The sequence below is a fragment of the Elaeis guineensis genome, chromosome 4, assembly GCF_000442705.2.
Source record: "Elaeis guineensis isolate ETL-2024a chromosome 4, EG11, whole genome shotgun sequence".
Taxonomy (NCBI): Eukaryota; Viridiplantae; Streptophyta; class Magnoliopsida; order Arecales; family Arecaceae; genus Elaeis; species Elaeis guineensis.
In genome coordinates, this window is record NC_025996.2 from 134,454,764 (window position 1) to 134,468,850 (window position 14,087).

A 14,087-nucleotide genomic window follows, 5' to 3' on the forward strand; every position below is an offset into this window, starting at 1 on the left:
ATGACGAAAGTTCATCTACAGTCCATCAATAATTGTGCATCACCATGACCTATGAGGGTTACCTTGTAAGTCATTCCTCATAACATTTTATTATCAACATCAGCAACTATGTAAGCTAAGCCTTTGACCTCCTTTCCTCAACATCTGTGGGTTTTATTAGACCATCTCAATTTTTAATCATAGCAGGAAAACCATCTCAATTGCCCAGTAACTGGGCCAATTGTAACATCATCTTGGAGACAATTAGGTCTTCATCTAATATAAATAATCCCAAATTGATCCTTACTATTAACACCTAACCATGCCCATGCCTTCTTTACAAGCCATCATAGCTATTAGAAGGTAAAATTTCTTCCACATCTCAGCATTCCAAAAGCACTAAAATACTTTCCAACCCACTTCCTCATAAGTAAGGTTGTTTTCATTCTTCTCTTCTTGTGTGACACAAGAATGCATGTGAACATATAAGACTCGCGAAAGAAACATCTGCAGAATAAACTTCTCCAAGTGATATGGTCAAAATCATTAAAATGCTATGCAACATAATAGTATTGAAAATGAGGGAACAAAAATTGATAGCTGCTGGATACTCAAAAGTGATCATTCATAAAATTTTCTTGTCTATTGTTTCCTTAGATTTTCCCGTGTCATATAATCAATTTCTATGTTAATTTTTGAAATATATGGCTGCTTTATTAACTTAATCCTTTTATCCTTATAAATGAATTTTTTCTACCAAACTACTTTCAAACCCTAGCTAAGTGATTATTACTTCTGAAAACCTCAAAACGCCAAAATTGGTTTTAAATGCTATTGAGAAATTTGCAGTTCTTACTAGTTATATGCATGTATGTATGTATGTATAACTAGATATGCATGACTTGTTAAAAAATGCATTCCAGATTAAAGATTGATAGTTTGATAAAACAGAGCAGATAATCCCAGTGTTTCTTTATTATGAAATTTTATTCTCTTATAAAAGATAAAAATTAAAAAAAAAACTATTTGTAATTTTATACTAGCCCCCAATCTTATCCTTGTTATTCTCCAAAGCACAACCTTGTAAAATCCCAAGTATGGAATTTGTTTGGTTGGTAGACAAGTTTATGTTATTTGGAATTTTGGATTCTTTCTTAGTTAAAAGAATATGGGGTTCGCACAAATAGATACCTAACAAGGAGATCACATGAGATCCCCAAGGTGAAGGAGATTATAAGGTCTCTGGATTGGAAGTAATTGCCATGTGGAGAAGGGAGTCTAAATGTGGTCATGGAAACTTGCAGCTCTGTACACATGACATTTATCAACTGTGAGGTTCCTCACTATATTCTAAGTTGGGTCTAGTAGGATATTGCATTAGCCAAGTTAGGCCTCCGCCAGCTCACTACTTCACCATTATACTGGTCAAATTGCACATGCTACCCACCACCTTTAATGAACATGGAGCAAATTTCAAGCATGAAATGAAGCAAGCAAGAATATTCCATTTGTTCATGCACCATACATGATTGTAATGTACGAGCGGCTACAGTTTGCTGTGAATCACCTAATGGATGGATTCTTGCATTATTCCACGACCACCACTAGCCACTCAGCTTACAAATGAAATAGTCAACCGCACAGCAAGAGGGAAAGTTGGAAAAGGGGCAAAAAAAAGAGAAAAGAAACATAAGATTCCTTGAAAAAATAAAATGAAATAATCATAAAATATAGTCACCTTCCAAATAAGTTTCCTGCAGAAATTGTACTTCCTTTATAATAATCCACAGTTTCCGTAACCTCTCCCAGATCATCAGCTGTTTCAAGAACCTAGATTTCAAAAGATAAATGAATAGGATACTGCATATCCTAGTATATGACAGAAAAAAGGCTTACAGTAGTTATAATTCAGCTAACACAAAAATTGAGATCTCAAAGTAAAATACTGGGCGCATGATCGTAAGGCGAAAAATGAAGGTTGAATACTTCATGGTTTCCATGAAATACTTTTAGAGGCATTCCCAACTGTCTACATACCTTCAAAAGAACAATATTCCACAGAATCTTGATATATTTGGGCATTGCAAGTTGAAATAAAGAAATGCTTGCATATTGATTACTTCTAATGCTTGATGTAACTAGATGTCAAAAAATCTATCATATATTGTATAAATGTGTGTAAATTAATTGATTATATAACATATTCATATTTGGTAATAAATACAGTCAAACCAAGGTTAGATATGCATTCTGAAAAGAGAAAAGCAAAAATAGCTGTGAGTTGTAACCAATGGTTACAACTATAATTGTTCACTTGCACCTTTCAAATGGTTGTTGATATGAGGCTTATTTGAACCCAATGTGAAACGATGGATCAAGATTCGCCATCTTGATACCAGACCCCATACCAGTACCATCCTATTATAGTGTCGGTACATAGTTCAGTATGGTACAATATGGTAGTATTGGTATGATATGGTACACTGTTCCGGTACGGTCCCGGTAAATTCCATACTAGGCAGTACAGCAAACACTATGATGGATAATACATAAAACATAGACAACGAATTGTCATATTTTGTTGACTTTAGAATAGATATAAAAATAAAATTCTAATCTAGATATGTATTTGGATATTATCGTAATCAGGATTTTGCACAAAGATTGAGACTTGGAAGAGAATTTTGAAAGATAGGTCTGTCCCCATCTACCTACTACAATGAGAAACCAAAGAGCTAAGAATTTTGATAACATTCTTTGTCAATTTCCTTCCTGCAACTATTGCATCCGGTCAAGACATCTGTGTAATGAACAGAGCAATGCCTCCATGGTGATACTCCTACTCAACATTTTTGACTCTGTTTCTCTTTTTGCTGTTGGAGGGATGAAAGGTGATGAGTAACGATGTCATTACACTCCTTGGGAACTGCATCATTAGGTATTAGGACTGGTGATTTACCTTAGGTGGATTTTCACCCCCTTTCTAATAATAACCCATCATGTGCATCGGAATGTAATTGTATGCATATTCAGTTGTAACATTTGATCATAAATATTCCTATTGAAACATCAATTGTTGTTTAGTGTCATTATAGGTGAGATACATTGATAATAAGATTTACAATTTTTAATGACTTCTTAGTTTTAGCAATGGTTGTGTAGAGCAAAGTTTAAAATGATTCAAGATTCGATAAAAATATTTAGCACTCAAAAGTTTAAATTTTGCCCCAATCATTAAAAACTATAATTAAATTGAAGTTGAGAAATCAACATTTTTATTCTTAAATAAATTGAATCCAAAATGATAACAAGAGATTTACATAAATGGTGTTTATGTAAATATGTATTTCATAGGATGTCTCTTCATTTGCAGTATGTTTGTTGAGCCTATATCCTAGTATGTTAGAGGGTAAAACACGGACAACAATGTGTCCATGTATCCATGTGCAACTTTTGGATCCCCCAAGTGACTTCTCATGTCCTAAAATTTGGGGATAATACAAGTTTGACTCCTAGATACACGCATAACTGCACCCATGCGTCATAGAACTACTTAGTGAACTGAAGTGGCTCCACTAATTTAAACAACACATCCTCACTTAAAAATAAGGCTAAAGGGAGAAATAGTGGAAGGAAAGAAGAAAATTGTGCACAATCCTTTAGAGAGAGAAGAAAGAAGGAAGCTTGGACAAGAATTCATGGGTTTACTTTTACATCATATTGTAAGTCCACCTCATGCCTTACAATTTTAAACTTGCATGCTGTTTCTGAGTCTTGATGAAATTTAAGTTTATGCATAGCTTTGAAATTATAAAATCACATGGTCCTTTTTAAAATCTATGATTTCCCTTAAAGTAACCCTTTCATGTCTCTTGAATTTGAGCTCTATTTTGTGTTTTCGGAGCCTATGTATTCTTTTGAATCAGAGCTGGAAAAATCGAGGATTGAACCCATACCAAGGCTGGGTATGACACAGCCTTATCAATGATTGTGCATTTTTTGCCCTCCAAAATCTGGCTTGGGCTTTTGTATCATATTTTCTTGTATGAATGGCATATTTTTGCATGAAATAAGGTGAGAATACAGACTTGAGTTCCATTACTTCCAAAGGCTGGTCATTTCTGTTTGATGAAATCAAATGACACACATATCTATCACATAAAATCACATAAATTGGAATGAAGAAATACATTTATAACACTTGGTAAAGATTTATAACATTCATATTTACCGCATAATGAGCGATGAGGAATAGCATCAAGGCCTATTAAGGAGACACTTCGTCTAGATAAAATTATGCAGAAATACAATAAAGATTACAGTTACCTCTTCTTGTAAAAGCAATTGGTGAGAATCCTTGGATTAGCATGGTCCTTCTGATATATTTAGTTTGAATCTCCCAAGATGTTGATATATATCTACTTCTGAGTTAAATACTTCAAAGTTATCTGCTTTATAATTTGAATTTTTTGTTATTCCATGTACTGAAAGTCAAACAAAATCAACGTTGTTGCAGCCCAGAAATTCAAAAATTCAGGGTTGAACCTGTCAAGATTGGTAAAGAATGCTCCTAGGGCCATGCTTGTCTCCACCCACAAATGAAGTACAAGCACCTTTTCCCACTAGATCCAGTAGACCCATTCTCAAGTAGCAGCACTAGATTCAGCCCAAGTAAAGGGCAAACCAGCGAGAGTCTAAATTGCTTAATTCAGAGTCTGTTCGAGAGGTTAGGTAGTATTTTCCCAAACAGTCACCCTATACCATTTTAGAGATGGTAAAGTGTGAATCGTGTGGTAACGTACCAAACCAATTGGTTTTCAAACCGTGTTTATAATAGTCAATTCCAAAGTATCCTTTTAAAACTATAAACTTCTAGCTAATTTCCAAACTTTTTTTTTCTCTAGTAACTTTTCAACTTGCTAATTAATTTCAAGTATATGCAAGCCTTGAATTTCTAAATCTCAATCTCATTTTCGAGACTAGGGTTCCTTCTAAATTTTGGACTCTACAATTGGCTAAATTTTTTATATTGTAATGAATTTTTAAAGCCTACATTAAAATCCTAATACTACTAATTTCTTCTTCTCTGTAAATTTGGTAATTTTTAAGTTTATGTTTTTTATTCTATTTAAAATTCTGATCCATAAACTATCTTGAATGCATCTGTTCACAACTGAGATTTAATAAGAAGCAGGACACCCTTTTATATTTGTGAATTTTCATTTCTATTTTAATGTGATAGCTGTGAATTTGAATTTTCTATTAAACATAAATATAAAGGCAATTTTATATTACATGTGCATTTCTAGCTAAATGGCATATCTAGCTTCATATGAAATGGTACATCTAGCCTCATTTTTTGTCCGATTTGTCTACCATGATCTTCCTTCAGATAGAATGGCAAGACAAGTATTAGATAGATGATCAGTATCAGAGAGTCTATCCAGGAGGTTCAAATTTTGGGATGGGATGTCGGGTGTGGGCACAATATCTAGTCAAGAGTTAGATCCCAAGCCCCAACTATGACTCCTGATGTCTACAAGCAACATAGACACTCCACAAGGAACAAGATGTCCATGCATATTTTGTAGTTCAAATCAATTTGATATATGTATTTTCGAGACCAAAAATAATGCACTATGTTAATTATATCACAATTGTTTTCATTAAGCAACCATATGGTCTATACATATCAACATGACATAAAATAACATCAAAATACCCTTGAAATCATAATTTAAACCAACATAAACCTTAAATAATCCTCAAAAACATGAAAAAACAAAAGATAAAAAATAATGTACTGTATTGAACTGGACATCAAACCATCCCAACTATCAGTACAGTACAATTTGGACCTATCATACTAGTTACCAACCAATATGATAATCAGTACCAACACATCAATCTTGATTCAAATTATTGATGAGGATACATGAGGACCCTCGGCCAAGAGGTAAATATGAACCTCAAGGATATATGTGCCACAATCCAATTTACTAATCAAAACATTTTCATGGTCTCATGGACAATGGATGCAAGATTAATTAGAGTTTAAGGTACAAGTGAACCTATGCAAGAAAAAAAATGAGATTATGCAATATAAAATGTGCTCGTTCATTGCACAATATCTTCTTCCTTATTAAAAGATGTTGATTTTCTTGGAATTTTAATAATCAAATTATTCCAATGAACCATCACCTAAACTTTTAAAGAATTGTTTGCCATCATTTTGTAAATATTATTTGAAAATTCTACAAACTGAAGTGCTAAACCAAGGTTCACTGTCTCGATACCAAACACCGTAACAACATCCTATTCAGTGTTGGTATGCAATTGGATATGATATGCCAATATCAGTATGGTACGATACATCGTACCAGTACAATATAGATACAATATGGCACACCTGTACCGAATGGTATAGTGTGGTACGGCAAAAATTGGCTAAACCTTTTAAGTATGTTATTTCTTAGACTTCATTTGTGGGATTTCAATATAGAATGGTTTCTATGAAACTTCACTTGAAATTTCCAATATAAATTTGATTTGTACGTTACATGGCCATGCGTATTTGTAGTGGAAACTTAAATTCTTTTCACCATGTAGAACTGGTTGAGCTACATAGACACCAATTAATGTTCCATTTAATATTTCAAGTGTAATTCAGAGAGGGATCCAATGGACCTTTTTCAAATTGGTGTTTGAAGTTGCTTTCAACTTTTATTGAAGCAATGATAGAAACATGGTAGTTCACTTTTTTTTTTTTGGCTTAGGATGTATTTGGCTTAGGATGAATTTAAAGTTTTGTGATTGAGATCAACATAATTCTTATAATTGTAATACACCTTATGCTATATTGGGTCATGTAATTTCCTTTAAGGATTAATATTACTTTTGTTTAACTATGATGACATATATCAAAATTTAAATAAGTTTGGGTTGTATCGCATGGCACCACTAATTAAAAAAATAAATAAACAAAAACAAAAGATAACTGCTTTCATACAATACTATTGTCATGTATGATAAAGAAATATCACCCTTTTTTGTAATCTTCCACATCCAATTTGCCATCCCTTCCTAAAAGTAATGAGTAAACATCTTCTAACTGTTATAATATGTTCTTTGGAGGTAGATCTGGCTATGGTAAGAAGAGTCTATATCAAAAAATATTGCTAAATAAATGTTAAGTTCAATTACAAAAAATTAAGGTTTCTTGAGAGAGGCCTTCAGAAATATAACTTAATTTAGTACATCAGCCTATGACAAAGACCTGTCAATAAAATATAATATCATACAAAGCCTCAAACCAACAGTTACATCTAGTTTTACCGGAACAATTTTGAGTTAGCTTTACATATCTTCATTCGCTAGCAATTTCTTTCTATAGTAATACATCTTTTCTAACAAACCTCCATTAGTGTTGCCTTTGGTATTTCCATCCTTATAACTAAAGACATAAAATATCATTCCTTGAATCCCCATAGATCTTCGTTGTACATGTCTATACCATCTCAATCAAGGATGGCAGAACTGGTACTAACAGACGTGCCATCCGACAATCGATACGGTATGGTATTAGGCCACATCATGCTAAACAACAGCTTACAAAAACAACAGGGAGTGAAAGGGAGAGGGTTGGAGACAAAGGAGAGGGAGGGAGAGTGGGCGACTCACCGTAGAGAGGCCGGACCCGAAGCCACCACCTCTTTTCTATTGGAAGTAGTCATGGGATCCCAATCCAAAACCCCAATCCTTGCGGATCCCTCAATGCCCCCCGGTGCTTCAGATCCTTGCAAAACCTTGGCACTCTTGCCCACAACCTCCTCGAATATGCCGTTGTTGCCATATCCAAGGATGGCACGGCCCCATCTACCATGTTGGTTGCTGACCCCCGCCGTCAGAAGATGCTGGCTCTATCATGGAAGGAGCAAGGGGAGGTGAAGCACCAAGCTCTCACCTTGACACATGTGAATAGGAAGGAAGCGACCATGATTCGAAGGGTCCTTTCAAAGGGCCATTGAAGAGAAGTCCACTTGGAGTTTCAAGCGCAAGATGAAGCAGAGGAGGGGAGAGAGGCCAAAGGAGGGAGGCAAGTGTTACGAATGGTCCTTCATGATGGGCAACAAGTTTCAAAGGCATGGGATTTATTGTTTCGAAGAGAGGCCCTAAACCATGCCAATAACCGGCTAGTTTGGCGATCAATTCTTCATTTCTTTAAAAATGTGCAACTCCTAAACAATTTCTAATATGCTTAGGGCCAATTTGGGTGTTCCAGCTTGGATCATGCAAGATGTCCCAAAGAGAGAGCAAAGTGGGGATAGGAGGGAGCATGAGCCAAAGGGGGAGATCATGGGTGTTGCTAGGATCGATCATTACAGGATTAAAAAGATGACCACCCAAGATCATTTTCCATATCTCATAAGGATCAACCCACAAAGCCCCGCCCTCTTCCTCTCCCCGCTCCCACTCCCAAGGCACTCTTCGAGATGATCCCGTCAGATCCAAGGGACCTTCCCACATAGACCCCTATTTCTCAATCTATCCTTTTCTAGACATCCATCTTGATATTCTCATTTCTACTACACTCAGTTTGTCGTCTTGAACCCTCTTTATTTCCGAACACTTTCAGCCATACAACATTGCAAGCCTTTCTATTGTTTTATAAAATTTTCATTATTGTGGTTACTTCGATCACATCAAGGCTCACCAAACTAATACCAGGGTATGTACTGGCCAACAACCCATTGGGCACAATATTGGTCCAAACTATGCCATTCAAGGATATACCAAAACAGGGAGAGGGAGAGCGAGGGGGAGGGGGAGGGGGAGGAAGAAGGGGAAGAGGAAGGAGAGGGAAAGACAAACAGAGGGAGATGGTGGAGGGAGAAAGAAAGAGGCCCATTCAATGGGGAGCTTCGAGCAGAGAGAGGGAGAGGGAGAGGGAGAGGGGGGAGAGGGAGAAGATGGAGGGAGACTTAAGGGGAGAGAGGCCAAAGCTCGTGGCTTCAAGAGCTCCACATCTAGTGATGAGGTCCTTGAGAGAGGGAGAGCAAGGGGGAGAGAGAGACATGAAGATGAAGAGAGAGGGAGAGAGAGAGAGAGAGAGAGAGAGACACCAAATCTGTCGATGGCATTGAATGGTGATGAGGGCTTCAATAGGACAATAGACGAGGGTTTTGAACAAGAGATGATATCGAAGTAAAGAGCATCAGAATTTTTACAAATCTTTTCGATTCGAAGTGAAGCATGCTTGCAATCGATCTATTTGGTTCAGTACACCACAAACCGAATGGTTTGGCATGGTTCTACTTACCTTGGATCACATATACCCCAAAAATACCTCTCCACATTATCCAAGCAGTTCTAATGATACTTCATTTATCTTCATCTCTCTTCGCATTATTTTGTATGATAGATATAAAAAAGGAATTCTACCACTTTGTGGTTTCTCTAGTCCATCAATTTTAATTAGGATGTCATCTTTGCTTTCATTTCATAAAAAATGCATTTAAATACTATTTTAAACAATGCATCAATATGTAAATAAAAGGGGATTCTTAAGATACTCAAACTTGAATTAACATTATAATAATGCATGAATTATAGAAATAAAACCTTAACTAAACATATGAGGCCTCTTTATGTAACTCTTATGTTAACTTAAGCATAGCACATATTAGTGGAAGCACAAAAATCCAAGACTCATTATATAGCTCTCTTGCTAGAATCAATTTGGATCAAAGAAAATCAGAGTTTTGATTTTGGCTTGGCTAAACTAGATTCCGTTTCACTAATTTCACCAATTTTAGTTTAAATTCACGAGACCTATCTGAAAAATAATAAAAATAAAAAAAAATAAAGAAAAATCAATTATCGTAATCAAAGACCGTCGAACAGGAACTAGAGCCCATGCCAGCCAGCTGACGGTACGATTCCATACGGATCCATATCGATCTGGCCAATAGGGCAGAGAAGGAGAAGAAGAGAGGAAGAGAGAGAGGTAGAGATAAGGAGAGAGAGAGGAAGAGAGGGCCTCCGGCAGCCATCGGAGAACATCCGAGCTTGGCAAAGGCGTAAGAAGGGAAGGAGAAAGAGGGGGAGATGCTTACCGAATCACCAGAGGTCTTTGGAGGCCTCTAGACGGACAGCGATGCCGTCGTGATGTCTCTAACAACCAGTGAGCCAGCGCTAAGGAACGCTGAGGGCGACCTGGAGCCCCTCTCTTCCTCTCCCCCCTCTCCCCCCTCTTCCTCTCTTTCTTCTCCCTCCCTCCAAGATGGCCGCTGTGCCATTTTCTATGCTAGAACCAAACCAGTATCCCGCTGGTATGGTTCGGCACGGCTCGAACCGTCTGGTTTGGGACGATTCGGATAACAAAGATTGTAATAATTTGAACTTTTGGATTGCTTATGTATAGTTTTGATAATGTGATAACCTTTATAACCATCAAAATTTGGTGAAGAAGAAAATCCAGTCTACAAAAGTTACAAATATGAAAAAGTAATAAAACTCGTGTATAAAAGAAAAGGATGCCATTTTGAAACTAAAGTGTCGTTTGCTATGAACTTCATAGTAGATGTACACATTCATGTTAAAATAATTAACATGTTTAAACTAATATGGAAAAGAGACCTCATTTGTAAAACACAGTCTATCTTAATACCAAATAAATTGCAAGTTAGGTTTATTAAATATTTCTTAATTTTTACAACAAAGAGTACAAAAAAAGGTACTGTTTTATTTATATTTGTAGCAACCCAAAACCAAGTTGCTCTTACATCTATTCAAAACCAAGAAAATTTTAAATCGATTTTACAAAATGACTTTCAAAGATACACTTTCTCGCTTATTATCAAGCTATTGCCAAAAAATCCAGAAGCACCTCTGTAAGCCTTATATGAGCTCATTTTGGCCAACGTTGATCAATTGCAGCCGCTACAATAGCAACACTGGAGTTAGAACTGGCAAATTTTAGCCAAAATTGGGAAAAATTTCCAAAACTCAAGTACTTTTATTTCTGTTCAATCCAAAACATTTTTCTTAGGCCAAAGAATTTCAGCTCCAGCTGAAATTTGAGTGCAAGCTTAGGATGTTGATACTGGCAGACCCATGAAAAGAATTGCACATAAGGAGAGTAGAGAAGGCCATTTTATTTCTTTGGATATTAAAGTAATTGAGCACAACGATTAAAGATTGTTTAAGTACTGGAATGCACTGGTCTGTAATAGTTGTACTGTATAATATTGCTTAGGTACTGTATTTGGTATGCCCCTCAATAATGTGCCATACCAATACATGGTACACCTCAAATTTTTTTGTGCCAGCACCAGGAGGTGTACTGTCTGTTAGTGTGACATTCTACCATAAAGATCCATACCACTTGGTTAAGATACGAGTAGGACAAATGGGAGTACCAATAATGGTTCATTAACCTTGGTTTAAATTCTAGTTAGCATTTAAAAAATTCATCTCCCGTGAGAAGCTTATCAAAAAGACTTAAAATCTCAGATCAAATGAAAGCAACGATGACAGTCCAAGAGAATGAGGTGACAATATCACTAGATGATATAACAACACACGAGTTTCTAAAGCCACACCACAAATTCAACATAAAGAAGCAAGAAAAACAAAATTATATTCCCAAAATAATAGCAAATTACCATATTCAAAGATACACCAGTAAGCACCTTACAGATTGACAGACAAAGGTACAATCATGACAAGAAAATGCATTTATACTGAAGAAAATAGTTTATTTCAGTAGGAAATATAGGTCGAATTAAATGATCAAAGCATGTGACTTCATTCATTAAAATTACCATAGTTCGAGCCTCCAGACTTATTATCAAATATGCATGATATTCATCATCTTCTGGCATAGTTTTAGAAGAGTCAGCCGTATGACCACGTGAGCTCTTATGGTACACTGTCCAAATCCCTTTGCAGCCAGGTAATTCCACCTGCGTATGTGATGCATAATATCAAAATACTATAGCTGAACAGGCATGACCAGCACACAGAACAATAGGAGTTCAAACTATCTATAGGATGTACAAAATTAAAGTGTCCAATCCAGTTTCAGTACCCTCGAGATTTTTTCCTGAACAAGGAAACTTTATTAGTAAAAGAAGAGCATGAAAGAGAGAGATAGAGAAGCAACTAAGCAAATGTTTGTCCTCCCATTACAAGGGAAAATGCACAAGAGGTGCACCACAAAGAATAATTCTAGAGAGCTTCCACAACTCTTGAGCACTATGTCATTATAAATTTTGGCGAGAATTCAGAAACATTATCTTGTCATTCATTATTGTTTTAGTTAAGATGCTAGTGAGAAACAAATATTAGGCATAGGTCCCAACTCTCAAAAATGTTTCTGCAAATTTGATGATTTCCATTTTTTATAATCCATATTAATGATTTCCATTTGTGAATGTGTGTCAGATTTTATCCATCAAAGGACAGTCACAGTCAGAAGCGGAGAAGGACATACATATCATCAAATTTATCAAATAAAAAGATGTGTGCCTACAACACGACTTCTGCATCTCCATCTGCAAGCATCACAACCTGCTCATTTCCCAAAACATTGCAGCCCCACATGAACTTTAATTGTGCCAACACTCAGCTCAAACAAACCATAATAAATTGGACCCTTCTTGCACCAAGTCAATATGTTCCACAAATTTTCAAATAGACGTGGTTGATCACATAAGAGTATATGTGATCATGATAGTGTTCTGTGATGGAAGGATTTTGGAAAACAAACCTTTCCTCTACTAAAATCTAAAATAGAATTATTGTTTTTCTTTAACATTGAAACTCATAATTCATAGTCCATTGGCATCAAATCTAAGGTTTAAACTTTCAGTCATAACCAATCCTTTAGGACAAGACTAAATCGAAACTGATCCCCAGTTTCACTTTTGATTAGTTTCAGTCAGTTTTGGTCACAACAGAGCAGTTTCGGTCCAGTTTCAGCAGCTTGCCAGCTGCAAATACAAGAGTTTCATCTGAAAATCATCTATTCTTGGGACACCAAACACATAATCAACTTTCATATATAGGAATCTAAATGGAAAAAGAATTCCCCATAATCTTTGTTCTTCAATTAGAGGGAAACAATAAGAAAAGAAAGTACGAACTAACAAAATATATTGGGAAGAGGTATAGGCAGCTGCAAAGCAATTAAAATATTTGCTGAGACCAAGGTTTAAAATCTCATGGGATAGGGCTATCCCAATTTTCTCATGGAACGGGATGTGCTGCTAGGGCTAAGTAAATAACCGAAACCCGAAGAAACCCACCCAATCTGACCCAATAAACATCAGTTGCGGTTGGTTGAAAGACATAAATCAAGTGGAATCGGGTTGGAGTTTGTAAAAAATCGGTTATTTACGGTCGGATTCAGTTTCTACACCTTTAACCAGTTTGAAACCAAACCTAACCGATGTAGTATTTCACAAACTCACTTTCATTTTAAGACGGTGCCATTTAGACTTCAATACTTTATTCTAAAAACCATCCCATCATCCATTTGGATTCATGGGAATATTAATGTTGAATTGTTGATAGAAGCACATCAATTTGAAACAATTTTAAAGTGAAAGCTTTCAAATGTAGTTGCTTTCAGATAAGTAAATCTTCTCTTTTTCTGTTTTATTTTGTATAGGTTCAAAAATAAGCCTAAAATTTATAACTTATAAGATTTAGGCTTTTTTTGTATTAAATTAACAAAAAATAAATAAATAAACTTAAGTGGACCAATATTGGACTTAAAATCAATATTGGGTCAATATTGAATCCCAAACCAACACAACCCATCCGAACCCACTACAAACCGTTCACTTCGGTTTCAAACGGTTTACACATGATAAACAGTCGGCAGTGGGTTGAATTTTTTCAACCCAATTGGGTTCGGTCGGATGAAATTTTTCTCTCAACCCGACCGAACCTGACCAGTGCTCAGCCCTATGTGCCGCTGTCCTGCCCTATCCCGGCACTTGAAATAGAGGATATCCCAAGACATTCCGATCGGGACGCTAGGATGATACCCCAACCCGATGTCCCCCTAAGCCCTGAATCCGTGGCTAAAACAACCTAAA

General features: G+C 36.1%; 1 protein-coding gene across 3 annotated transcripts in view; it reads right to left on the minus strand.

Annotated features, from left to right (window-relative positions):
- The window catches only part of LOC105042580 (cleavage and polyadenylation specificity factor subunit 1), a 76,324-nt gene that overhangs the window by 23,572 nt on the left and 38,665 nt on the right, over positions 1-14,087 (minus strand). For all 3 annotated transcript variants that reach the window (XR_831559.4, XM_010919866.4, XM_010919865.4), the window contains exons 14-15: positions 11,805-11,945; positions 1,718-1,809 (exon numbers count right to left, since the gene is read on the minus strand). Coding sequence is in view for 2 of the 3 variants with exons in the window: in XM_010919866.4 (XP_010918168.1) it covers positions 1,718-1,809; positions 11,805-11,945 (233 nt within the window). In the remaining variant the exon portion in view is untranslated. The remainder of the gene's footprint in view (positions 1-1,717; positions 1,810-11,804; positions 11,946-14,087) is intronic.